General features: G+C 52.9%; 1 protein-coding gene across 2 annotated transcripts; it reads right to left on the reverse strand.

Annotated features, from left to right (window-relative positions):
• Window positions 1-12,383: 12,383 nt before the first annotated feature.
• Window positions 12,384-22,481, reverse strand: SERPINA3 (serpin family A member 3). 2 transcript variants are annotated; one of them, XM_034992493.1, is made up of 5 exons: window positions 22,380-22,481; window positions 20,268-20,921; window positions 16,351-16,624; window positions 13,885-14,035; window positions 12,384-12,804 (listed from the first exon to the last, which is right to left on the reverse strand). In XM_034992493.1, the coding sequence occupies exons 2-5, from the start codon at window positions 20,911-20,913 to the stop codon at window positions 12,601-12,603; spliced, it is 1,275 nt and encodes a 424-aa protein (XP_034848384.1). In that variant the 5' UTR covers window positions 20,914-20,921; window positions 22,380-22,481; the 3' UTR covers window positions 12,384-12,600. The 2 variants fall into 2 exon arrangements, with proteins under 2 accessions (XP_034848384.1, XP_034848385.1); XM_034992494.1 differs by having other exon boundaries at window positions 22,384-22,447.
• Between the last annotated feature and the right edge of the window lie 2,040 nt (window positions 22,482-24,521).

Here is a 24,521-nt window from a genome sequence, read left to right on the forward strand (position 1 = left end):
GACAGGGGCTTGGCCAGATCACTTTCCTTAAACCCGAGAAGGAGAGGTGGGGGCATTGAGCAGGACACCAACTCTACTCCCTTGCAGAGGCCAGGGGCTCTCAAAGCCTTGGAAGGGGCCACTCAGGGGTAAGTGGAAATGGCCTGAAGCCGGGAGCTGTGACCTAAGGTCTCCCGGGACCTTAGCAGGGCCTCTGAGCCGGGCGGGGCTTGGGGAAGAGCCCCAGATGGCCCAAGCCGACTCTCTGACAACCCCAAAGGACAGGGCCCAGAACAGATCTCATTCATCTGGGGAACGCAAGGGACACAGCAACGCTGACTCCAGAGGTGGGGATTCGAGTTACCCCTGCTGCGTCTGGACCCCCGAAGGGGCCTCCCTCGGCAAGCAGTCCCCACTCTGGCGTGCCGCCAACAGAACCCATCACACACTGCCAACCCCCGTCATGCCCTGCTTCCATAGGGCTGCCGGAACTGACGACCACAAACAAAAGAAATGTCTTCTCTCACAGTTCTGTATTCCAGAAGTCTCAAACCCAGCTGTCAGCAGGGGCTGCGCTCCCCCCAAAAGTGCTGGGGGAGAATCCCTGCTTGCCCTCCCCTCCCCTTAGGGATGGTGGACATCCGGGTGTAGCCTAACCCTGTCCACAGGACAGGGGTGCTTGGGCAGAGCTGTTGGGCAGACACTGAGTTTTCTTCCCGGTCATGCTTCTCTGGAAGGCTGAACTGCCCCCGGGGTTGGGGTCAAGGTGGGTTGCCCCAGATTCTGGTCATCCCTCCCAGCACTCCATGCTGGGTTGACTTGCCCTGGTAATTTCCTCCCTTCTAAACCAGAAAAGCAGCCCCACCCCACAGCATGCCTCATCATATGCCCAGCCTCTCTGCTCAAGGAACTCTGGCCCTTCCCCGTGGCCTTCGGAGCAGTGGGTGCTGACGCCAGGGCCCCTCCTCGCTGGGACTTCTGGCGCCAAAGACCCCGTGTTCTCCACAGGGTGTCCTGCAGGGTGGGCTCCTGCCTCTGACCAGGGAAATGTGTGCCCTGTGCTTGGCATGCAGTGGGTGCTCAATGGATGCTTGTGGAATGAATGATGGGTGAACCATTCAGCTGGGAGTGTCCTGCTCTGCCCTGGAACCCCTCCTGGCTCTAGGCTGAGGCCTCTGTCTGGCCCAAGGAGTCCCGGCTTTGTCCACACCTTCTTCCTGACGTCACACCTCCCATACCGTACCCCTGTCCAGAGGGGACAGGTGGGAGCCCCTGGTCACCTCTCAGCCAGGGCAAAGTACAAAAGACAGTCAGTTTCCATGCATATCTGGAGCCCGACGAGCTCTCAAGCAAGCCGAAACAGCTGCTGAATGAAATGGAAAAATGATACCTTCAAAACAATAGAATCAAAAATCCTGTACACAGATTCAGTTTCGTGCGACTGCAAATCAGCAAAATATCAAAGGTGATTGAATTTAATTATGATTGTTCATGTCTGGGTGCCTGTTGATGGGCCAATAATGTTTGGATGGAAATAAGGAAAGACACAGATAGAGGCACCTGGGTGGCTCAGTACATTAAGCGTCTACCTTCGGCTCAGGTCACGATCTCAGGGTCCTGGGATCGAGCCCCACATCGGGCTCCCTGCTCAGTGGGGGAGTCCGCTTCTCCCTCACCTTCTGCTGCTTCCCCTGCTTGTGCACTCTCTCGCTCTCGCTCACTCTCTGTCAAATGAATAAATAAAATCTTTAAAAAAATAAAAAAGAGGAAAGACATAGATAATCCACCAATCTTCCTATATTTTCCATAACATTTATTGCTTTTGTCTTCATTCAACAAAATCACGAATTATCTTGGTATAATAGTGATTTTCACACAAATTGGATTGATTGGAAGAAAGAGTCTAAAGGACTCATCTTGAATATCTTTTGTAAAATCTGCTCCAACATTTCTGAACTGCAGTCCTGTGACTGAAGTTGCTTTGTAGCTGACACCTTTTCTCTCTGGGGACAGTCCTGTGGTTGCCTGGAGGTTTCAATGCAGGCCACAGCCCAGGGCTGGGCTTTAACCCAAGCTCCGGAGGCCAGACCCTTATCCTGAGGCCAGTCTTGGGGATCCCGTAGATGGCTTTCCACTCTGCCCAGCTGCCTACTTCATTTACCCTATGCACTGTTGGCCTGCTCAGTATTTTAAAAAATTGAACTAGTAGTCAACATTCAAAAGCGGAAATATTTTCACCTAAAAACCTAGCTCTTTGGTTTCTCTTGAAATTTGAAAAGCCAGCAGCCCAGGGCCACCTTTCTGCAAGGCAGTATCCAATGGAGGCCGGCAGGAACTTTGGCAGAGGCTGGGGTGGGGGGGACAGTAGCCAATCATCCCTTCTTCTGAGAACCCCCCATTTCTGGCCGTCACATGGTTACCCAAGATGGAAGCCACATTCTCTGCCTCTCTTGCAGCTAGGCGGACCATGTGTCTAGGGTCTGGCCAACAGGAGGTGAGCTGAAGAGAGGGGTGTAACCCACTGGCTGTACCTCTGAAGGAAGAATGTGCCTCCTTCCTGTTGAGCAGAAGATGAAGGCATTGATGGGTGGTCTTCAGGCATCCAGGTGAGGACAACACCCTAGAGATGGCAGATGCACCATTTAGAAGAAGGCTGGGTGGAGCAGGGCTACTATGTCTGCTCACATTCTTAAATGATGTCAAAATTTGAATTTTTTTAAAAAGATTTTTTTATTTATTTGAAAGAGAGAGCGAGAGAGAGCGGGGGAGGGGCAGAGGGAGAGAATCCTCAAGCAGATTCCCCGCTGAGCGTGCTGCCCAACTCGGGGCTCCAACCCACATCCCCCTGAGATCACGGCCCGAGCCGAAACCAAGAGTTGGACACCCAGGCGCCCTGGTCAAAATTTAAATTTTATCTCATCTAAGCCACTACTGCAGACAGCCCACCTCTGGGAGCCGCCTTTCAATGAGGCTCTGTTCTCCAGTGTACCCCGTTCCCGACGCCAAGGTCAGCTGATTTCTGCTACTGAACTCACAGTGCTCTTGTTTTTCCTTAATCCCTGCCTACTGCCCACCTGGCCCTGAAGCATTTGAGTTTGGGACACCCATGTCAATCCTCAAGAAACCTGTTTTCCAGTACTTTGGGGCTGCTCACCCCTCTTTTTTAGGGGCTACCCTCAGTGATTTGGGACCCCCCTCTCTGAGAAGGCTAAGTTTATGGACTCATTGGTTCTCACTGGAGAAGAAGAAAAAAATTCAGTCACTTTTATCTCTGGCCGTAAATGCAAAATGCAAAATGCGGCTGACATGGGGTTACACATCACGGTCCCAGGCCAGAACTCCGTGGGCTCTTTGCACCTGCCATCCGCCCTCTTCCTGCTTCTGCTGGGCAGCTAGTGAGAGCCAGGGACAGGATCTGGTCTCGAGGGTGTCCGACCCCAAGTGTGTCTGCGTGGCTCCCTTCTTCTGTGCAGTTGGAGACCCAGGGACCTTAGCCAGCTGACAGCCAACATCCCAGCTACAGGGACTGGCACCGAGCATAACCCACGGACAGTTACAAACCCCGTTTTACGATTAGAACGGGCAACATGCCTTTATTTAGGACCCTTATCTTCCCCCAATATGCTCATTACTTGGTGACCCTAAAGCAAGCTTTGTCTGCAGACTTCAAAAAAGTATTTCCAAAATGGTGCTCAGCCCGAAATATACAAGGAGGGGCCAGCGCCACTCCTCTGCCCTGCCGACCACACCGACTTGGCCCCTCCTGCGTCACGGGGGCGGGAACATCGGGCACCTGCTACCACAGGTGTGCTCACCTGACGAGCAGCAGCCTCAGCAACGCAGGGACCTGCTGAGGAAGGCCGGATCTCAGCCCCTAGCCCAGACCTACCGAATCAAAATCTACCTTTTAACAAGATGCTCAGGGGATTTGCGCCCACGATTAAGCCTGAGAATCACCGATCTAGCCAAATGGATGAGACTGGGAAGTGCGCAGGCTTTAAAGTAGAACACTCCAAATCCCAGCTCTGTTGCTTCTGAGCTGCCCGAGCGCAGTGCATCTCGTCAACTCTGAGCCCCAGCTATGAAAAGAGAGAAATAATATTAAATGGAACCATGTGAAGTTGCCCTTTCTAGTAGGTAGGAAAGAAAAAGGCCAAATATAATCAGTTTGATAAGCTTCCACGTAGCACTTATCCTGTTGGGTTGTGGGAATTAATTTAAAATTAGATAAAATATAGTCCATAGTAGGCATTCACTCCATGCCATAGCGTTGATCCCCCTTGCTACCCTCACGCCACATTCCCGGTTCCCATGAAACCGTGCAGAAGAACCAGGGTGTACACAGGATCTCATTGCACCTGATTCCTCAACAGAAGCTCTGGGCACACGAGCAGGTGGTTACTTTCATGGCTGCGTGAAGCTTGTACGAGGATACCCACCATCAGCACCACTTCAAGAGTACGTCTCATTTCACTTCAGATGAAGAAGCAGAATCCCCAGTAGCCTGGTGGTGTGCGTGCGTATTTATCATCTGTTATAGTAAGCGTGTTTACACACACACACACACACACACACAGTATCAGGTCCCTAAGTATGTGCCAGGCACGGTGCGCATTTCATTTGTGTTGAATTCTCTTCGCAACCCAGCAAGGTCGATCTTATGTCCACTTGAGAGATGAGAACACTGAGGAAGCGTGGGAAGTCGGTCATCTACATCTCAAAGCCAGTCTTCAGAGCTACACCTACATTCCGAGCAGCCTGGTACCACAGTGATGTCTTTGTTCTTAAAAATTAACCACCTCTGGGACACCGGGGTGGCTCAGTTGGTTAAGCATCTGCCTTCAGCTCAGGTCATGATCCCGGGGTCCTGGGATCGAGCTCCCGCATCGGGCTCCCTGCTCAGCGAGGGGCCTGCTTCTCCCTCTGCCTGCCCCTCCTTCTGCGTGTGCTCTCTCTCTCTCTCCCTCTGATAAATAAATAAAATCTTTTAAAAACGAATTAACCACCTCTGAGAGAGGTCGAGGAGACCAGAGAGAGCAGCAGTGTATCAACAATAGTATTATGCTATCGAACTACTCGGATGCTGTCGTGAGAGTATTTATCTCCATGTTACAGGCAAGGACACAGACGCTCAGGACCACCGCGGGCTCAGCACCCCCAGAGTGACACGGGTATTAAAGGACGGGCCAGGAGTGAGCTCTGAAGCTGGGTGTGGTGTCCAGAGTGTGGACTCCCTCCCCCAGAGGGGGACCAGAAGATGACCCCCGAGCCCATTCTTGGTTCTTTCCCAGAGTGACAATGGCGTTTCTCTTCCCCTCAGCCGGGTGGGTGCAGCCCTTTGACCCACATGCCTCGAGACCAAAGGACTTCTTTGTGGCTGAGCACAGAGCCGTGCAGGTCCCCACGATGAAGCAGAAGGCCCGCCACCTTCTCCCGCAGCCCCGAGCTGTGGTGCACCGTGAGGGACCATGCTGGCAATGTCACCACCCTCTCCGTCTTCCCCGGCCGGGGCCACCAGGGCCAGCTGGAGGACGCCATGCTGCCCCAAACACGGATCAGGTGGGACGGTGTGCTCGGGGGCAGAGTCCCGGGGGGCAGTTCCTGTCTTCTGGCTCAGGTACCCTGCAGACCCCTCAGTGCATCATCACTCCCCCCCAGGGCACTCTTCCCCACCCCCAGGACATTGCCATTCCCAGGACACTATCCACCACCCCCCGGGGCACTGTCACCCCCAGGGCATTGGCACCCTTCCAGGGCAGTGTCCCTGGCTTCCCTCACAGTATCAGGATGGGGCCCAAAAAGGAGCACTGGACCAGGAGTCTGGAGGCCAGTTTCTGGTCCTCGCTTTGCTGCAGATCTGGATGGCACATTGCTTGGCCGGAGCTCCAGGCCCTAACACTGGAGGAGGCCGAGGGAGCCCAGCACAGAGGTTAAATTGAGGATAGCATGCGTTTTAGAAAGCTCTCTGGTGGCTCCCCTTGGGGAGGAGGGATGAGATGTGTATTTGAGTAATGCCTTATTGGATCAGGAAAATAACTTTTCTTCTTAAAAAAATCTGTCTTACCTGTAAAATGGGAATGTTCATCTTAGCCTTGTCTGCCTCCTTCAGATGAGAAGATACAATGAGATCATGAGTGGGAAGACCACTCAAGACCCACAAAACACTGTACCAGTGTCTGAATTCATCTGCTGAATGAAGGAGCGTGATGGAGGAATGAGGCATCTGACCTTATTGGCTCTTTTGGAGAAAATAAGGGACCTCCCTGTCTTGGGATCCTTCCTGTTCGAATCCCTGCCTCCTGGGACCTGCCAGAGGAAGAGAATGGTGCTCCTTAATTCAGTGGTTGCTTACAGGGCTACTCAAAGTGGAGATCACGGCCCTCCTGATGCAGAATCTCCTGTATGGGGAAAGAGGCGAGCTTCTTCAAATGCAGGCTCTTAGGTCCCTGACTTAAATCAGAATCAAATACCTGCATTTAAACAAACTTGCCAGGAAGTTCTTATGCACACTGAAACTGGAAAGATCCTTTGAAAAAAGCTCAACAAGTAGTATTAAAGTGGGACAGGTGATGAGTTCCCCATCACTGGGGGTATTCAAGCAGAGACATCAAGGATTCAGTGGGAAGACACTTATGCAGGGCCTCCTAGATCTAAGTCAGCGGGGGAGGCTTCCCAGAAGCTATGAGGAGGATGGCAGACTTGAGGCCTCTCTTCTAGTGATTCCGACTGAGATCTCGGTGAAGACTAGAATCTCTTTTAGTAAGGGTTGTGAGCTGACTCTTACTTCTCTGAGGAAGCCGCTGTGATCCTTTTAAAAGGGTGGCTCAGTAGGTTAAGCATTCTAGGGATGCCTGGGTGGTTCAGTTGGTTAAGCATCCTACTCTTGATTTCAGCTCAGGTCATGATCTTGGGGTCCTGGGATCGAGCCCCGCATTGAGCTCCACGCTGAGCACGGAGACTGCTTGGGCTTCTCTCTCCCTTTTTCTGTGCCCCTCCCCCACTGCTCTCTCTCTCTAATAAAAAAAAAAAGTTCCATTCCAGGGTTTCAGCACTTCCCCCCGCCAGCCCAAGCACCATCCTTTGGGGCTCCACCCCCAACATCAGACCATCCCAAGCTCCCCCTGCCACAACTGCGCTTGGGCCCCCTGGGTTTGGGTTAATTATGATAGAATTGATCATCATCACACCACTCTGTCCTGCCTCTGATTTCCCATGTCCTTGGGCAATCCTGAACCTTTTTAAACTTGAGTTCTCTCTGAAAAAGGAAGAAGCAACTGAAACAGCCCCGGAGAAAGCTTCATCTGTAGAGGTTTGTTCCTTATCATTTATTAGCAGAGAACAGACACGTCTCCATTTGTCTATTTGCCTGGTAATCTGCTTTGATGACTATCCCGGTTTTGCTGGAAAGTTTGTAAAACTTTCATTCCCTTCCTATACTGAACATTCATTCATGTGTTCATTCATTCATTGGCTGCACAAACAGGGACCAGAAGTCTGTGTCAGGACTTGTGCTACAAGCTGGGGATGCAAGATGGATGAGACACAGCTGCTCCCTAGGGGGCTCAGGTCCTCTGGGAAAAGACTCACAGAATTCACAAGAGCACTATGTGTGTCATGGCCAAGTCCTCCAAACCAAAGAGCTTTCGAGCTGCCAGGACACCATGATCCAATCTGAGCATTGTGCAGACAGGAAAAATGAGACCCAGAGAGAAGCTTGTTTGTTCACTCCCTCATTCAACAAGTATTTGGCAGCCAGGACACGAGGGACTACCTGGAAGAGGCTTGCCAATGATTGCCTAAGATGGAAATGCAGAGAGCTGATTACAGCTCCGTCAGAGGTGGCCTACGCAGGGTGAATGGGGAGCCTACAGGAGGCACAGAAGGCGGGGCGTTCCTGGAGGGCTTCCCGGAGTAGGCGGTTCCCGAGCTGAGACTGGAACATGGATCGGGAAGGAGTGTGGAAAGGAGTTTCAGCAGAGGGAAGAGTGTATTCGAGGTCGTGGAGGCAGGGCGAGCCAACACCACTCCAGACAGCTGCCTACCTGTGCAGCTCTTGGAGCATGAGGGCGCATGTGTGCGTGTGTCGTGATGAGACCACCTGTGGCAGGTCCACCAAGCTGGCTGGGGGTGCGGGAGGTGGGGGGCGGTGGCAGGACTCCAGCCCCACCCGCAGCCCCACACTCACCTAGAATCGAGTGCTTTCCAAGGCGCTGGGGAGATTCAGCAGGTCTGCATGGCCCTGGACACAGAAGTCTGTCCCTGCGGGAGGACGGTGACAGGTTGGGCCTCTGGGATTAACACAGAGTCTACCGACGCTGCCCTTGGCCCCATGTCCACTCTCAGCACAACCAATAATAAGGAAAACAACCCAGCCCTAAGTTCAGGTTGTGTGGAAATTCATGCACAGAGAAGAAGGAGTAATGGAGCAGGTGCGATGCTTTGTGCTTGGGGCCGGTGTCCTGGGAGTGAGGCTCGATTCCACCACCGCACTCTCCTGAGTGTCAGCTTCCTCCTTCACGCTCCTCACCGCTCAAGATGAGGTCATGAAGATCAAATCGAGTGATGCAGGGGCACAGTCTCTAAAACTGGTAAAGGGCTGACCTAATTGGAACCATACTCCACCCTCTCCGGGCTTCATTCCTCCACCAGAGGACACCTGCTTCCTGCCAGGCACTGTGCCCGGGAACGCAGATGCCCGAGTCATAGCTCTCGCTTGCAGGGAGCTTGCACTACAAAACTTTAAAATGCTGTGATTCCTTAGGCACTTCAGCGATAGTGTTCTTTAAATTGTAATGCCCAGTTCTTCAGGAAAGCCAATAGAACTTTCCGCTTTCATGCAGCATAAACAGAAAAGTTAATGTGTACTCAGCAGAAAGCGTATTTGCAAAACTTTTGCAATTCAAATGCCTTGTCCTTCCTGAGCTGGCTTGGTGGCAGGGATGGTACAAAGGTGGCCTGCATACTGAGTGCAGAGACAGGGTTTCCATGGGCATGAGATTCATTGTATTCATCCATCCATCCATCCATCCATTCACTATGGAGTACCCACTGCATGCTGAGGATGCACTGAATACTGGAGAATAAGATTTGATCCTGCCCTCAAGGATTTTTTTGTTTCAAATCTTTGTTATGGAAGAATTCAAATAAATACAAAACAGAGAGAATGGCATAATGAACCTCACCTACCTCCACCAGCTTCAATTATTATTAATGTGAGGCCAGGGCCGTTTTTTCCATTCCTTCCAGTCCCTTTTCTCCCTCAGGTTGTTTTGAGCAAATCCTACCCATCATTTCCTTTTACCTGTAAGAATTTAAAAAAATTATAGCCACAGCAGTATATCAGACCTTTAAAAAAACATAATTCCTGGGGTGCCTGGGTGGCTCAGTCGTTAGGCGTCTGCCTTCGGCTCAGGTCGTGATCTCTGGGTCCTGGGATCGAGCCCCGCATCGGGCTCCCTGCTCCACGGGGGGCCTGCTTCTCCCTCTCTCACTCCCCCTGCTTGTGTTCCCTCTCTCGCTGTTTCTCTCTATCAAATAAATAAAATCTTAAAAAAAACCATAATTCCTTAATATCAAGTCATTGTTTCCCTCCCTTGTTCCTCAATATTTCTTTTCACAGTTGGTTTGTTTGAACTGGGATCTCACGGGGAGTTGAGTTCGTGTGTCTGCAAGCCTCCCTCTCTGTCTAGTGAGGTGAAATTCGCATGACATGAAATCAACCATCCCAAAGGGGACAATTCAGCAACGTGTACACGCAGGATGCTGTGTAACCATCACTTCCATCTCGGTTCAGATGGAGTCAGGCACCCCCAACCGAGACCCCATCCCCATTCTCCCCCCTCTGTACTACATCAGCCACTGCTCACTGCTCGTTCCTTCGTGGGTGATGGTCAGGCATCTCTGGTCTCTATCACCTTCCTCACGAAGCATCGCTCGATGTTACCCATCTTACCAAAGGATGTCTTCCAGTTTCCCAAGCTCCCATATGGCAGCCTGAGTGTCACCTCTTTCCACTTGGGCCAATCAATGACATTTCCTAAGTATGTCTCAAAATGTCCCTTTTTCTCTATCTTCACGCCTCCATCCCCTGCTCAGCCTGCTGTCACCTTGCACTTTAATTCCTCCCACCGTCTCCTAGCTGTGGAGGGGGCAGAGCAGTTTCAAACGGTGCAAAGCACTTCGGACTTCAGCACGGCTTAGAGCCCTGAGATCCAGACTCTTGTGCTCTCTGCACCTTAGTTGGGCACCTCCCCTCTCCGCTGGGAATCCTGAGTTTTCTTTTCATTTTTAAAATTTTGGGGGGGGAATCCTGAGTTTTCTTAACGTTGCAGTCCCCCACAGAGATCACCAGGGAACTCCGTGGATCACACAAATCTGGGTTTCATAAACTCGCTGAGCAAGGGGGAGCACCACCTGGACAGCATCTCAGTCGTGCCTTAATGGGGGAAGTTAGGGGAAGTACTTCTGGGGTTTCGTGAGCTGTGATTAGTTCACAGTGGCTTTAGGGTGATAGAAAGCATGGTTGGAATTTACAAACGAGGCCAGTAGTGAGTGGTTTTAACTTTGGAACCCATGAGTCCTTGTAGAGTTACTTTTTCTTTTTAAGATTTATTTATTTATTTGGGAGAGAGAGAGAGAGTACATGAACAGGGGGAAGGACTGAGGGAGAGAAATCTTAAGCAGACTCCCTGCTGAGGATTAAATTCTTTTATTTTCTATCTTCAATTTCTCTTGCTGACTTTTCCTATGTAAACATGCTCAAGACTCTCATTATAAAAAAAAATGGGAAGAAAATCCTCCCTTTATTCTAAATGACTCTCAAGCTCCCCTCTTTCCTGCCTTTCGATGTTAAACAGCTATGGAGTGGTGTCGACATCGTAGACTCCCTTCGCTGACTGCTCTTCTGCCCAACCCACCCCCCACTCCCGATTCCTGCTCTCACCCTCCCCTGGGATCCTTCCTGCCAAGGTCACCAATGGATTAGCAACGGACTCTTCCAGAGGACGCTCTTCATCCTTCTGCTCCAGAAGGGCTCAGCCCCCTTCCATGCCGACCATCCATTGCTGCCACAACATCTTCTTCCTGGGGCCCTCACGAGGCCACACTTTCCCTCCTGTGTCTGCTCTGTTCCAGTCTCCCTGTGGTCTGCTTGTCCCCTTACATGTTGGTGTTTGGGTAAGGGTGCCCCTAGGCTCTCGGCACCACACACACAAAGACACCTGTCTCCTCTCATGGTCTCGCTTAACCGCCAACACGTGATGACCATGACATCCATCTCTCTGCCCCAAATTTTCTTTTTTTTTTTTTTTTAAGATTTTATTTATTTATTTGAGAGAGAGAGAATGAGAGACAGAGAGCATGAGAGGGAGGAGGGTCAGAGGGAGAAGCAGACTCCCTGCTGAGCAGGGAGCCCGATGCGGGACTCGATCCCGGGACTCCAGGATCATGACCTGAGCCGAAGGCAGTCGCTTAACCAACTGAGCCACCCAGGTGCCCCTCTGCCCCAAATTTTCTTACTGAGCTACAGATCGCCACCGACATCTCGGACCTCACATGTGCACATAAAAGCTCTTCATCTTCCAGGAGAAAAGTGTTCTTTTTGTAATCCTGAACTCACAGAACAGAACAGTGTATCAGTTCCAGTTTCCCGAGCCCCCAGCTCAGCAACCCGGGTGTCATCCTTGACTCCTTCCTGTCCTCTGCACAATCAACCACCAAGTCCTGCCAAGGACTGTTGACATCTCTCCAGTTAGTGCTCTTTTCTCTGCACACCTGCCCAATTCCCTGGCTCGGGCTAGAATGCCTGGCCATTCTGCTGTTCCTTGTCTCCCCCAGCCCACCCCGCCTCCCCCCCATCACCCAGTTCCTGATAACACCAGCGGAGAGCGGAGGAATGACTGGGTGGATGGTTTTAATTGCAGTTGTCCATGTGTTGCTCATTTTCTCCCACCCTCCATTCTGGCTCCTGAGGGGTTCATCTGTTGGGGAGCACTCAGAACTGGTGAGGTGGGTGACAAGCTCTGGCCAGGAACCTACGAAGTAGCTACTCTCCCCAGATTGGGGGTGTTGGGGGGCAAAAGGAGGGATCCTGGAAGAGAGAAGGCCCAGGAACGAGGGGTCCAGGGGCTGTGCCAGATGGGGTCAGGGTTGGGGGTCAGCACGTGGACACATCCTGGGCCCAGGGGAGGGAAGGGGTGAGATTGCAACTGGGGACATGGGAGCCCACAGAAGAAGGAATCAGGCAGCAGGCTCCCCTCTCCTCCCGGGCCTGAGGTCCAGGTGGGCCTGGCCACAAGGGCTGCAGCTGAAGGCAGAGGCGCCCCGAGCCTGGGTGAGACTGAGCCCAGTGGGAGCTACAGGGGCGTGGAGTCAGGTGATCGGAGTAGAAAGGCACAAAGAAAGTGTCCAGTCTGAGAAAGAGAGTTTATTGCCGTCTGGAGGTTGCAGAGCCTCCGGTCCAAAAGTCCCCAGCCTCCCCATGCACGTGGAAGCCACCCGTCAGAGTCACTGCCACCTTCTCAAGGACGAGCCCGGCCGGGCCTGGCCTGTGGCTCTTCGGCGCACAGAGGCGGGCTGCATCCAGAGACCTGGCCCCTGGCCCCTTTGGGGTGGGGGGGAGCTCTAGGCTTGATGGGGGTTGGTGACTTTGCCCCAGAAGAGGATGTTCTTGGTATCTTTGTGGCGTATGGACAGAAGAAAGGGTCTGTTGAAACGCACAGTGATCAGTGGGCCAATTTTTCCGGACAACAAAACAATTCTACTTCCCGTGGCGGCCGCGGCTTCCGTGCCCTCCTCGGCCACATCGAGCAAGGTCTTGTGGACCACCTGTGGGGACACGAGAGCGTTACCCACCGGATCCCGGTGGGCGAGGGGTGAGCGGCCCACCTGAGAGCCCCGAGGGGACTGCCATTCACGCAGCCTGGACGCCGGGCTGTCGCTGATTGGTGGGTTTGTTCCTCCTGCCGACCCCGTCAGCGGTCCTGCATGGCTCCGATGCACAGAAACACAGACTGAAGCTCCAAGGCTGCGAGGGGTCTCCCCAGGATCATGGAGATAAAGGGGAAGGGCACCCTGATCTGGATGCCTCTCTGCGTCCAGACACTGTGCTGCCCCCCCAAACACTCGCTAATGGGGGGGCAGGGGCCACACAGGGCATCTGTCTTGCAGGCGAGTTTCTGGCAGCCTCTCTGCCCTGAAGCAGCTGCTGCAGATGCTGCCGCGGACCCGAAGGGCCCCACTGCGCTCAGCCCCGCTCCTGCCCCATCTGCAATGTCCTCGGGATCCTTGGCGACTTTGCAGAGATGTGGCTTCACATGCCTGGACCCACCCCATGGGCCCCTCTGCCCCTCCCTCCATGACCATGCCCTTTGGAAGGTGGGGCGCAGAGGGGGGCAGAGGGCTGCTCAGACGCCCTGCTTCGTTCAGAGGACCTTGTTTCCAGGGGCGCAGTGCAAGGGGCCCTCTATCCTTCTTTCACACCCATCACACCTGCCCCATGGTTGTTACGACCCGGTGCCCCTCCCCTACACCTCCAGGCACTGCACATTGACCAAGACCTACCACCCCCATTTTACAGGAAAACGGGGGGGTCCGGCACTTTCAGTATTTGCTGCTGTAGGTGGTAAAAGGTGGAGTGTGGATGGGACGGGGCCCATCCCTGATTCCACCCCAGGCTCTTCCCCACGAGTGGCTTCTGTGTCACAGTATATTGCAGGGGAGGTGGGGACCAGCTTCCAAAGTGCTTGCCACCCAGCTCTCCTGGGCTTGGGGCAGAACCCCAAGGGGGACAGGGTAACAAGAGATGCCTTACTCCTGCAAATTCAAGGTTACCCAAATGTCTGCCTGGCCTCTTAACCATTCAAGCTCAGATACAGAGGATGAACGATCTAAAATTTAAACACTCACCTGGGATACTGTCAGGTTCTTCTCCCCTGTGACTCCTGACAGATCGGCCTGGTTGGTGAAGACTTCCCTCATGCCCAGCTGGGGAAGCACGTCTTCCAGATTATAGCTGCTGGAGATGGAAAACTTTGGCAGGTAGAGGTTGTCTATGCTCCTAGGAAAGGAGAAACATGAATTTGAACAACTGCTTGGCTCAAGGCTCACCTTCTCCCCACTCCCGGCATGGTCTTCCCTGGTTTCCTTTCTAACCGCCCCTTTCTTGCTGGAAAGAAGGACTCATTTCCTCAGTTTCTCGACCCCTTATCAAGGGGCAGGAGCGGGGCTGAGAGCAGTGGGGCCCTTCGGGTCCACGGTGGCATCTGCCACAGTTGCATCAAGGCAGACCCCTTGTGCTGACTCTTCTTAATTCATTAATTATCAGTTCACATCGGCAAGCGCCCACGTGTGCCGGTGCCTGCCCCGCTCCTCCCCTGCAGCAGGAAACACCCTCTCTCCAACAGGGAATTCCACAGCATGCTCCACAGGCACCAGGAAGGCTTCCTGTAGGAGGCGGCAACAAGCCTGAGTCCTGAAGGAGGGGAAGGAGTTGGCTGGGCGAAGAGGAGAGCAGGAGGCAGGAGATGAATTTGCAGAAGGGCAAGAAGAAAGAGGGGATGCTCCACAGAGTGGAGGGAAGGCTTAGTGTTGGGGATGGGGCAGGGGCTGAAGGGACTGCATTCGAAGGTCCTGGGGAATCCTGAAACCAGCAATGGAAGGTCCCCATCTTGGCCGTCTGTGAGCTCCTTGAGAGCAGGGGCTTCTGCTTCTGAGCAGAGCTGCTGGTGAGTTCTTGGAGCAAGAGTGGATACCTCCCACCCGCAAGCCTCCCTCTCTCTCTGTTTATATCCCTAAGACTTTTGTCACGGTCTGCCTGGTTTCACACTTGCCAGCTACGAGGAGGCTGTGTCTCCCAATAAACCTTGAGTCCCACCGGCAGGGAAGATGTCTGTTTCTCTCCATATTCATTCATTCACGCATCCATCCATTCACTCAACAAATATTTATTGAGCACCCACCACAGGCTAGGAATGTGTTATGGCAGATTTCCTCAGTGCTTTGTAAATCAGAGATGCGTGATGAATATTCTATCCATTCACAACGAATCATCAAGCCCCGGCCAGTTGATAGCTAGAACTGTCTCCCCATGTCCCCACCCTCAAGGACCAGGCCCAGAACTCACTCTGCCTTGCTTGTCCCCCTTGACATTAGTCTTCTGAATTCCATATTCTAGCCTGTCTCTACCCTCAGGTTTATCTGACACTTGACCACCTCTCACACGTCTCGCCTGGATCGCTGCCCTGGGCTCCTAGCTGGTCGTCCTGCCTCCATGCTTGTCCTCCGTGGTCTGTTCTCCACTCAGCCTCCTGGGTGATCTTTTTAAAACAATACTCAGATCATCCACTCTTTGGCCCAAGACTTCGAGATGATTCCCCATTTCACTTAGAGGAGGAAGAGGCAAGGTTTTCCAGGGGTTTGCATGGCCCTGCTCAACCTGAGCCATCCCGCGGGGCCCCTGACTTCTCCTGACTCATGCTGCTCTAGCCTCTTTCACCTCACTAATCCTCAAACACACCGGGCTTTGCACAGAGGCTTTGAACTGGCTGTTCCCTCTGCCAAGAATGCTTTTCCCTAACCTATCCACAGGGCTCGGCCCCTCACCTCTATCCTGTCAACGCTCAAATACCACCTAATGGCGATCCTATTTAAAACCACTAACTACCTCCTCGTTGGTCCAGTTTTCCTAATCATTTTATCCCGCTCTATCACCCACCCCCCACCCTCATTTCTTAACATCCAACATACTAAATAATTGACCTATTTGTTATATTTATCTATTTTCTCATTTTCCAATGACAAAGTAAGCTCCCCAAGGGCAGGGGATTTATGTTTTATTTGCGGACATGCCCTGCGGGTCTAAATCAGTGCCTGGCACCTACTAGATGCTCCATCAATCTACGTGACCCATGCCCAATGGATGAATGGATAACTGAATGAATGAAACAGCCAGCGCAAAGCGGGTGCTCGGAGCCCGTCTTGCTTTGGCCTTCCGCTGATCTCAGTCCCATCTGTGCCCTCTGCCGTCTAGAGGTCGAGACAAGGAGAGGACAGGCGTGAGGGCTGGGTTGTGTTGAGGAGTCCCCAGAACCTGAGCATGTTCGCGTCAGACGCAGCTTCCACCCCTGTCCCGTTCAAGGTCATCGTGTCTCATAGAGCAAACACTTTCGGGCCCAAAGCTACGCGGGCAGCCAAGGGCAGGGAAACCCCGAGCTCCACCTGCGCTCGGATGGCTTGCCCAGCACTGCAGCCTTGGCCCCCGACATCAGGGAGGCCCTGGGTGCTGGGGGTGTGGGGAGTCCGGGGGCGGGGAGAGGGGAGCGGGCGGGGCTGAGGAGGGACGAAGGAGGGTGAGCTGCATCCCGGGGTGGTCACCTCATCTGCAGTGAGTCTGTCCACCTCCTCAGCGTCTCCGGGAGCAGCGCAGCCTCCACGGCCTCCATTCTGCCCTCGTCGGGGAGGATGAAGAGCACGCTGCCAACACTCATGTACTGGAGCTCCACCAGCGTGCAGGCCAGCGCCTTGTCTCGGAAGTAAGGCACCCGCACGTCCTCCAGGCTCATCATGGCCACCTTCACCGACCTCCTCTTGCTCACGTAGAACTTGGACTTGAAAGTATCTCGGGGGTCAAAGGGGGTCTTCCATTTGGCTGAAGGTCAGAGAACTCTGTGAACACAAGGGCCGTCCTGCCTCTACCCCTTCTCCGCCCGGTTCCCTGGCTGATGGAGACACTGGGCGCCACCGGCCCCGCCTTGGTCTGCAGGACACGCTGCCAAGTGGCTCGGCTGCCGGGGATGCGGGGGAGCCCCACAGGCCTGGTTGGGGTAAGCGAGAGACCGACAGGAGTTTGGAGTAGTGGGTGCAAGAGAGAGGTGGGGGCCAGGGAGAGACGGGAGAGGGGACCGGGAGTGCTGTGGGAGGCGGCAGCAGGGGGAGGAATGGGGAATCCCTCACCCCCTAAAAGGAACAATGCTAGTAACTCACAGTTAGTCATTGGCATTACAAGGTACACATGCCCACAGACTCGTCAAGTCACCTGAGGGTGGGATAGAGGTCGACCGAGGAGAGGGGGACATAGGGCTCCATCCCCAGGAGGACAGGAGCCTTCAGTGGGGTGGGGGCGGAGGGGGGTGCTCCTGGGGAGACTAGAGAGTAGGGGCTTGCTGGGAAATGTGCAGATAAACTACCCCCCCTCCATTGGAGGCAGGAGAGGAGGGGAAAGCCGGGCCAGCCAGTGTGTCCCTGGGGAGGAGAATTTGGAGGAGAAAATCCTAGGACAGGCAGGTGGTAGGAGGGGAAAATCAGGAGACACAAAGAACAACCAGCACATCGGGCCTGGATTAGTTTTACAAAGAAATCTGGTTCTGGGCCTTCATCTGCAGCTGGAAACACAGGCCCGGGAGGATTTGCCCCAAGATTCAGCCAGAGCCTCTAGTGCAGGCTTCCTGTGTCTCCACCTAATCACCATCACCCCCTGACTCCATGATGCCTCTTTGGATCTTTGTCTAATTTTTGTGCCTGGAAGAACTGCGGCTCCACGGGGCCGACTCTCTTTGCACTCTGCCTCTTCAGACTTACGGGCTGCAGAGGTTTCTGTTTGTCACGTTCCTACCCATGGGACCAGGCACTGGACCAGCTGGAACCTGGGAATGCACTCTGTCTTGGATCTTGCCCTCCCCCAAGGCCCTTCCCCAGATGGTGACCCTGCTGGTACCACCCCCAAGATGATAGGGGGGCACCGTTGCAGAACCTTGGGATGGCCAGGCTCCTTAGATGCTGTCTTCCTGTGTAGACGGGACCCCCCCACCCCCAGGGCCTGAGTCCCTGGCCAGGACAGAGCCCAGGTCAGAATGGCCCGGCTGTGCCCAGGCAGAGGACTTCCTGAGCCTGCCCACAGGCATCTCTTCAGGGAGGAAGCTGAAGCTCCTGCCCACCCTGGAACAATTTGAAGGGACCACTCCTTCCCCCTGGGAGCCAGGCAAGTTTGAGTCAGGGTAAAAAGTGCCACTCTCACTCAAAGGGTGGCTGGGCCCCTCTGCGGTGACTTCCTACTGTGGCAAAGCGTCCTTTGGAAAACCCTAAGACTAAGAGGCAACCCATTTTTGCAAATGACACTACAGATAAAGGGCTGGTATCCAACATCTACAAAGAACTTCTCAAACTCAACACCCAAAAAACAAATAATCTAGTCGTTAAATGGGCTGAAGACATGAACAGACACTTCTCCAAAGAAGACATACAAATGGCTAACAGACACATGAAAACATGTCCATCATCACTAGCCATCAGGGAAATTCAAATCAAAACCATATTGAGATACCACCTTGCACCAGTTAGAATGGCAAAAATTAACAAGGCAGGAAACAACAAATGTTGGTGAGGATGAGGAGAAAGCAGAACCCTCTTACACTGTTGGTGGGAATGCAAACTGGTGCAGCCAGTCTGGAAAGCAGTGTGGAGCTTCCTCAAAAAGCTAAAAATAGAGCTACCCTATGACCCAGCCATTGCACTCCTGGGTATTTACCCCAAAGACACAGATGTAGTGAAAAGAAAGGCCATATGCACCCCAATGTTCATAGCAGCAATGTCCGCAATAGCCAAACTGTGGAAAGAGCCGAGATGCCCTTCAACAGACGAATGGATAAAGAAGATGTGGTTCATATACACATGGAATATCACTCAGCCATCAGAAAGGATGAATACCCACCATTTGCATCGACATGGATAGAACTGGAGGGGATTATGCTAAGTAAGTCAAGCGGAGAAAGACAATTATCACATGGTTTCACTCATATGTGGAACATAAGGAATAGCATGGAGGACCATAGGGGAAGGGAGGGAAATCAGAGAGGGAGAAAAACCATGAGAGACTCTGGACTCTGGGAAACAAACTGAGGGTTACAGAAGGGAGGGGGATGGGGGGATGTGGTAATGGGGTGATGGGTATTAAGGAGGACACGTATTGCATGGAGCACTGGGTGTTATACGCAACTAATGAATCATTGAACACTACATCAAAGCAATGTCCACAATAGCCAAATTATGGAAAGAGCCAAGATGTCCATCAACAGATGAATGGATAAAGAAGATGTGGTGTATATATATATGTGTGTGTGTATATATATATATATATATATATATATACATACACACACACAATGGAATATTATGCAGCCATCAACCCCCCCCCCGAAATCTTGCTATTTGCAAGGACGTGGATGGAACTAGAGGGTATTATGCTGAGCGAAATAAGTCAATCAGAGAAAGACAAGTATCATATGATCTCACTGATATGAGGAATTTTTTTTTTAAAGATTTTATTTATTTATTTTAGAGACAGAGCACAAGAGGGGGGAGTGGGAGAGGGAGAAGCAGACTCCCTGCTGAGCAGGGAGCCCGATGCGGGACTCGATCCTGGGACTCCAGGATCATGACCTGAGCCGAAGGCAGTTGCTTAACCAACTGAGCCACCCAGGCGCCCCTGATATGAGGAATTCTTAATCTCAGGAAACAAACTCAGGGTTGCTGGAGTGGTGGGGGATGGGACGGATGGGGTGGCTAGGTGATAGATATTGGGGATGGTATGTGCTATGGTGAGCTCTAATGAAGGGGGGGAAGTCGGAGGGAGAGACGAACCATGAGAGACTATGGACTCTGAGAAACAAACTGAGGATTTTAGAGGGGAGGGGGGTGGGGGGAATGGGTTAGCCCGGTGATGGGTATTAAGGAGGGCACGTACTGCATGGAGCCCTGGGTGTTATACGAAAACAATGGATCATGAACACTACATAAAAAAATTAATTAAAAAAAAGCTAATGATGTACTATATGGTAGCTAACTGAACATAATAAAAAAATGTAAAAAATAAAATAAGGACGCCTGGGTGGCTCAGTCATTAAGCGTCTGCCTTCGGCTCAGGTCATGATCCCGGGGTCCTGGGATGGAGCCCCACATCGGGCTCCCTGCTCCGCGGGAAGCCTGCTTCTCCCTCTCCCACTCCCCCTGCTGTGTTCCATCTCTCACTGTCTCTCCCTCTGTAAAATAAATAAATAAAATCTTAAAAAAATAATAATAATAAAATAAATTTTAAAAAATCCTAAGAGAAGACAATGCCTACAGGCAGGGTGGGGCCTCGGTGCCGTGCCTCCTCCCCTCCCCCCACCCCAGACCGAGGGCACCTGCTCTATGGTGGTTTCCCCAATAACACGGTTTGCTACACCAGGCCAGAAAATGGCCCCCAAGGCTCAGAACTAAAACTCTGATTCCTTCCAAACCGCAAGCCAGGCACTCACCTTTAAGGAAGATGTAATTCACCAGGACCATGGCTGTGTTCAGGTCAAGGTCCTTGACCAAATCCACGATTTTCCCCCGGCTCCGATTCTTCACATAGTTGTTGATGAGCCTCTCGGCGGCAGCAGAGTCCTGGAAGTTGGTGGAGAAGGCCTCAGCGGCGTACAGCGCCCTGGCATCTGCCGTGAACTTCTCCAGCAGCCTCAGCTGCTCGCTGACGAACATGGCGTTGCCCACGCTCAGCTGCAACTCGTTGCTGGGCTGGCAAAGGGTTCGCAGAAGGTGCTGGAAACCCCGGTGGATTTCGGCCTCGGGGGTCTCTGTGAGGTTGAACTTGAGGCCTTCGAGGATCTCCGTCAGGGTGCTGCCTTGGGCCCCCAGGGATAGGAAGGCCAAGGCGATGGAGACGCTCAGCGGGGAGAAGATGATATTCTTATTGGGCGTCTTCGAAGCCAACTGCTTATAGAGGCTGAGGGCGAAGTCGGTGTTGCTGGAGGCTAATCCGAGGTTGTCCACAGGCGTCTCGTTGTGTAGGTCCTCCAGAGTGACATTCTGCGGGTCAAGCACGCCCCCTGGGACGCAGTGGACAGTGGGGCAGAGCCCAGCCACCAGGAGCCCCAGAGCCAAGAGGGGCGACATTCCCTCCATCCTCAACTCTGAAAAACAAAGCTCCTTTAAGTGTCGGGGGGCCCGGTGGTGCCCCGACTGCCTCCCACTGCCAGCCCCCATGTGGCCTGTGTTCTAGTCTCTGCTTCTGTTAGCTTCGTGACTTTCTTGGGTAGGCGCGCTCGTGGGCACCCAACATACATGATTACATTACACTTGAGATAAGTATTGCAGCTGTTGCCATTTTCCCCGGGGGAGAAACTGGGCACAGAGCGGTGAGGGGCTCGCCCACAGTCACCACAGCAGGCGGCTGGGGGAGCAGGGGGAGGAGACCGGCTAGTCTGGCTCCCGACTCCCGGCAGGGAGAAAGCAGTGTGGGCTTCAGAGCCGCAGAGACCTGGACTGGGATTTCCTTTAGGCTACTTGCCATTGCTGTGTGGTGACAAGCAAGTGACTGACCCTCTCTGAGCCTCCATTCCCATCTCTGTACAACACGCTGAATAAGCTCACGGGAGAGAAACCATGAAGGTGCCGGGCTCATAATGAGTGTTCCAGAGGCGTCTCTCCTCCCATACGCCACCCGCTCTCTGAAACTACCCATCACGCCAGAGCTGCGAAAGATCGGAGAGAGGGGCCGAGTTCAAAGCCGGCGACTGCAGCCAACAGGGGTATTCACCTTGAGCCCCTGCCTATTCGGGGCCCAGAGTTCAGAAGAAAAAAGGTCCGCTTCAGAGGTGGGGAAGGGAGTTGGGGAGGGAAGGTGGGGAGGGGAGGCAGGGAAGCAGTTGAGCTGCTTTCCATCAAGAGGCCAGTGGAAACCCCTTCAGACCAGCCACAGCAGATGAATTGCCTCAACTGTCTGTTTACTCTCCGGCTAATACAATAATTTCTTTGGAAGAGTTAAACATCCACCCCACCCCCCGGCCCCGAATTATTTCTGGAGAAAAAGAACTTTGGGCAAGTTGGCAGGCTGGCTCTGTTTCTGAGCAGCCTGTCTTTTCGGTTGCTGGACAGACACTGCCTGCCTGTCTGTTTGGCCAGGGGCCCTGGAGGGGAGAGGAGCTGCGGAACCATCCCCCTTGGAGACCCCGTGGGCTCTGCCCAGAGGAACCCCCCTCATCAGTTCCGTCTGCACCTCGCCGTGAGAGCAGTGCCCAGTGCCAGACAAGGGGAGGTGCCCCGTGCTCCTCGGGGCAGTTGGGGTCCGGAGGGTCCGGTGTATGGAGGTACACAGCTGTCTAAACTCAGAATCCCAAAGTGTGGGAAGCAGAAACAGCCAAAGAGGCCCTCGTGGTACGTCCACCCTTCGCAGGTGTGAAAACTCAGACCTGGAGGGAAGACGTGTCTTCAGAGGGCATGGCCTTCGGGGCCAGCACTGGAACTGTCCCCAGTGCTCCAGGACGCCTTTGCCAGGCCCCCTGCCCCCTCACAGGCTCCAGGCCAAGGCCTAGAACCACCCTCAAAAAATGGGTTCCTTTGCTCCCGGAATAGACAGCATCATGGATTACCTGCCTCTGGAGCTGGATGTCCTCAGTGGATTCCAAAGCCACCGCCTGCCCCGAGTGCTGGATTTTCGTGGGCGCTAATGCCTATTTATCCGAGTGAAGAACTCCTCCCCTTGCTTGGGAAATGTTGGCAGGGACGCCCAGGGTTCTGTTTTTAGATTGGAATGGCCAAATAAGCATTTCTGGTAACATGAATTTATTAGATCTAGTGGAATAATCCGGTTACAGGAACAACCCCTAACTTGTTTCTTAAAACAAAACAAAACAAAACAAAAAACCAACTCTCCCTTTTCATTTTTATCTTTTGTTTATGAAAGAGTCATTGAGGAACATATGAAAACCCAGAAAATACACAGAAGGACCTTGGAAAATCGTCCCCCAAATGTCATCCCCCAGCTAACATTTTGTTGTGATTTCTTTTACAGGTCACTTTCTTTGACATGTGTGTGTATGTGATGCGAATCTTCATACACACACTCGGATATATATATATATATTTTAAAGATTTTATTTATTTATTCATGAGAGAGAGAGAGAGAGAGGCAGAGGCAGAGGGAGAAGCAGGCTCCCCGCGGAGCAGGGAGCCCAATGCGGGACTCGATCCCAGGACCCTGGGATCATGACCTGAGCTGAAGGCAGACGCTTAACCGACTGAGCCACCCAGGCGTCCCACACTCGGATATATTTTAAAAAATGCAACACTCTTTACTTGCCTGTAGATTGATTTGCCTTTTGAGGCACCCCTCCCCCATTCCCGGATTTGGGGTGTCAGTCTTAGGACCCCGAGCATAGGGGAGCACAGCTATCAGGGGCCTCTGGTCTCTGGCACCATCTGTCCTGGGAGGCCCTTCACTCTTGACTCGCGCTAAGAGCCGTGGTGAACTTGAGGTCTCCTCAGATCTCTCCTGAATCCCAGGCCTTTCTGGGGCTCCGGAGAAAACCTTCCCCTTGATCCCTCATGGTCACGATCCCCCATCCATGACCACCTCTGACAGACTGTAGGGTGCCACAGAGCACAGTTTGGAAACCACCGGATTACTGGCGAGGGTGTGGCTGGGGCATGCCGTGAAACTCGCCGGCTCTGTGGTCTCAAGCAACTGGAAATCCCTCGGGCTTAACCTCATCCCTACAAGTGCAGGTGGCGACAGTTTCCCGACAGGGCAATATAAAGGGTAAGTGACATAACACGGAGCATAAGCTTCCGGAGGACAGGACTGTTTGTGCAGGGCTGTGTCCTAGGGTACTTACCAAGTATGTGCTGGCCTGGAACCACTGAGGTGACTAAGGAGAGTTCTGGTCCCATCCTCCCTAAAATGGTGACTTAATGCCCTTTTAGTTTCCAAATATTTTCAGAATCGAATACCTATTTTAAAATTACACAGAATCCCAGAGGCACCTGGGTGGCTCAGTTGGTTAAGCGTCTGCCTTCGGCTCAGGTCATGATCGGGGTCCTGGGATCGAGCCCCATATCGGGCTCCCTGCTCAGCAGGGGAGCCTGTTTCTCCCTCTCCCTCTGTCCTCCCCCTGCTTGTTCTTTTTCTCTCTGTCTCTCTGTGTCAAATAAGTGAATAAAATCTTGAAAGAATTACACAGAATCCCAAAGAAATAGTGGCTAAAACAAGGCTACAGTTTACTTTTCACTCACATACGTTCACGTGTAGGGGTGGTTTGATGTGGTCGCTACACTTGGTCAGGGGCCCAGGCTTCTTCTATCTTGCTGCTCTGCCATTCCTAGGGTCTGTTTGCTGGGTCCTCTTCCTCTGCCTCCACCCCCTTCTCTTGCTCCTCCTTTTTCTCCATCCCACCAATTGCGGGGAACTCTTCCCCACTGGAATCTTCTCTCTCTCTCTCTCCTTCTCTTTCTTGCTCCCATGGTCTCCCAGTCCTGAAAAATCCTCTGCTTCTCCCCGAGACCTGAGATCATCATTCATTCATTCAGGGTCACTGGGTGACCCTCTGGGTGGGGCCGGGAGGATGCCGCCTCATCCGCAGGCAGAACATTGACTAGATCATCCGTGTCCACCGTTCCCGGACTGACCGCCTCTTTGTATAGCTCCAGTACCTCCTTCTGTTGAAAAAGATCTCTGTCCCTTTTCCATCTGAAGCATTGTCACCAAGCCTTGGTCTGTGCCAGCCTCCAGAAAG

This window comes from Mirounga leonina, unplaced genomic scaffold (genome assembly GCF_011800145.1).
Source record: "Mirounga leonina isolate KUSES-001 unplaced genomic scaffold, KU_Mleo_1.0 Mir_82, whole genome shotgun sequence".
NCBI classification, from domain to species: Eukaryota; Metazoa; Chordata; class Mammalia; order Carnivora; family Phocidae; genus Mirounga; species Mirounga leonina.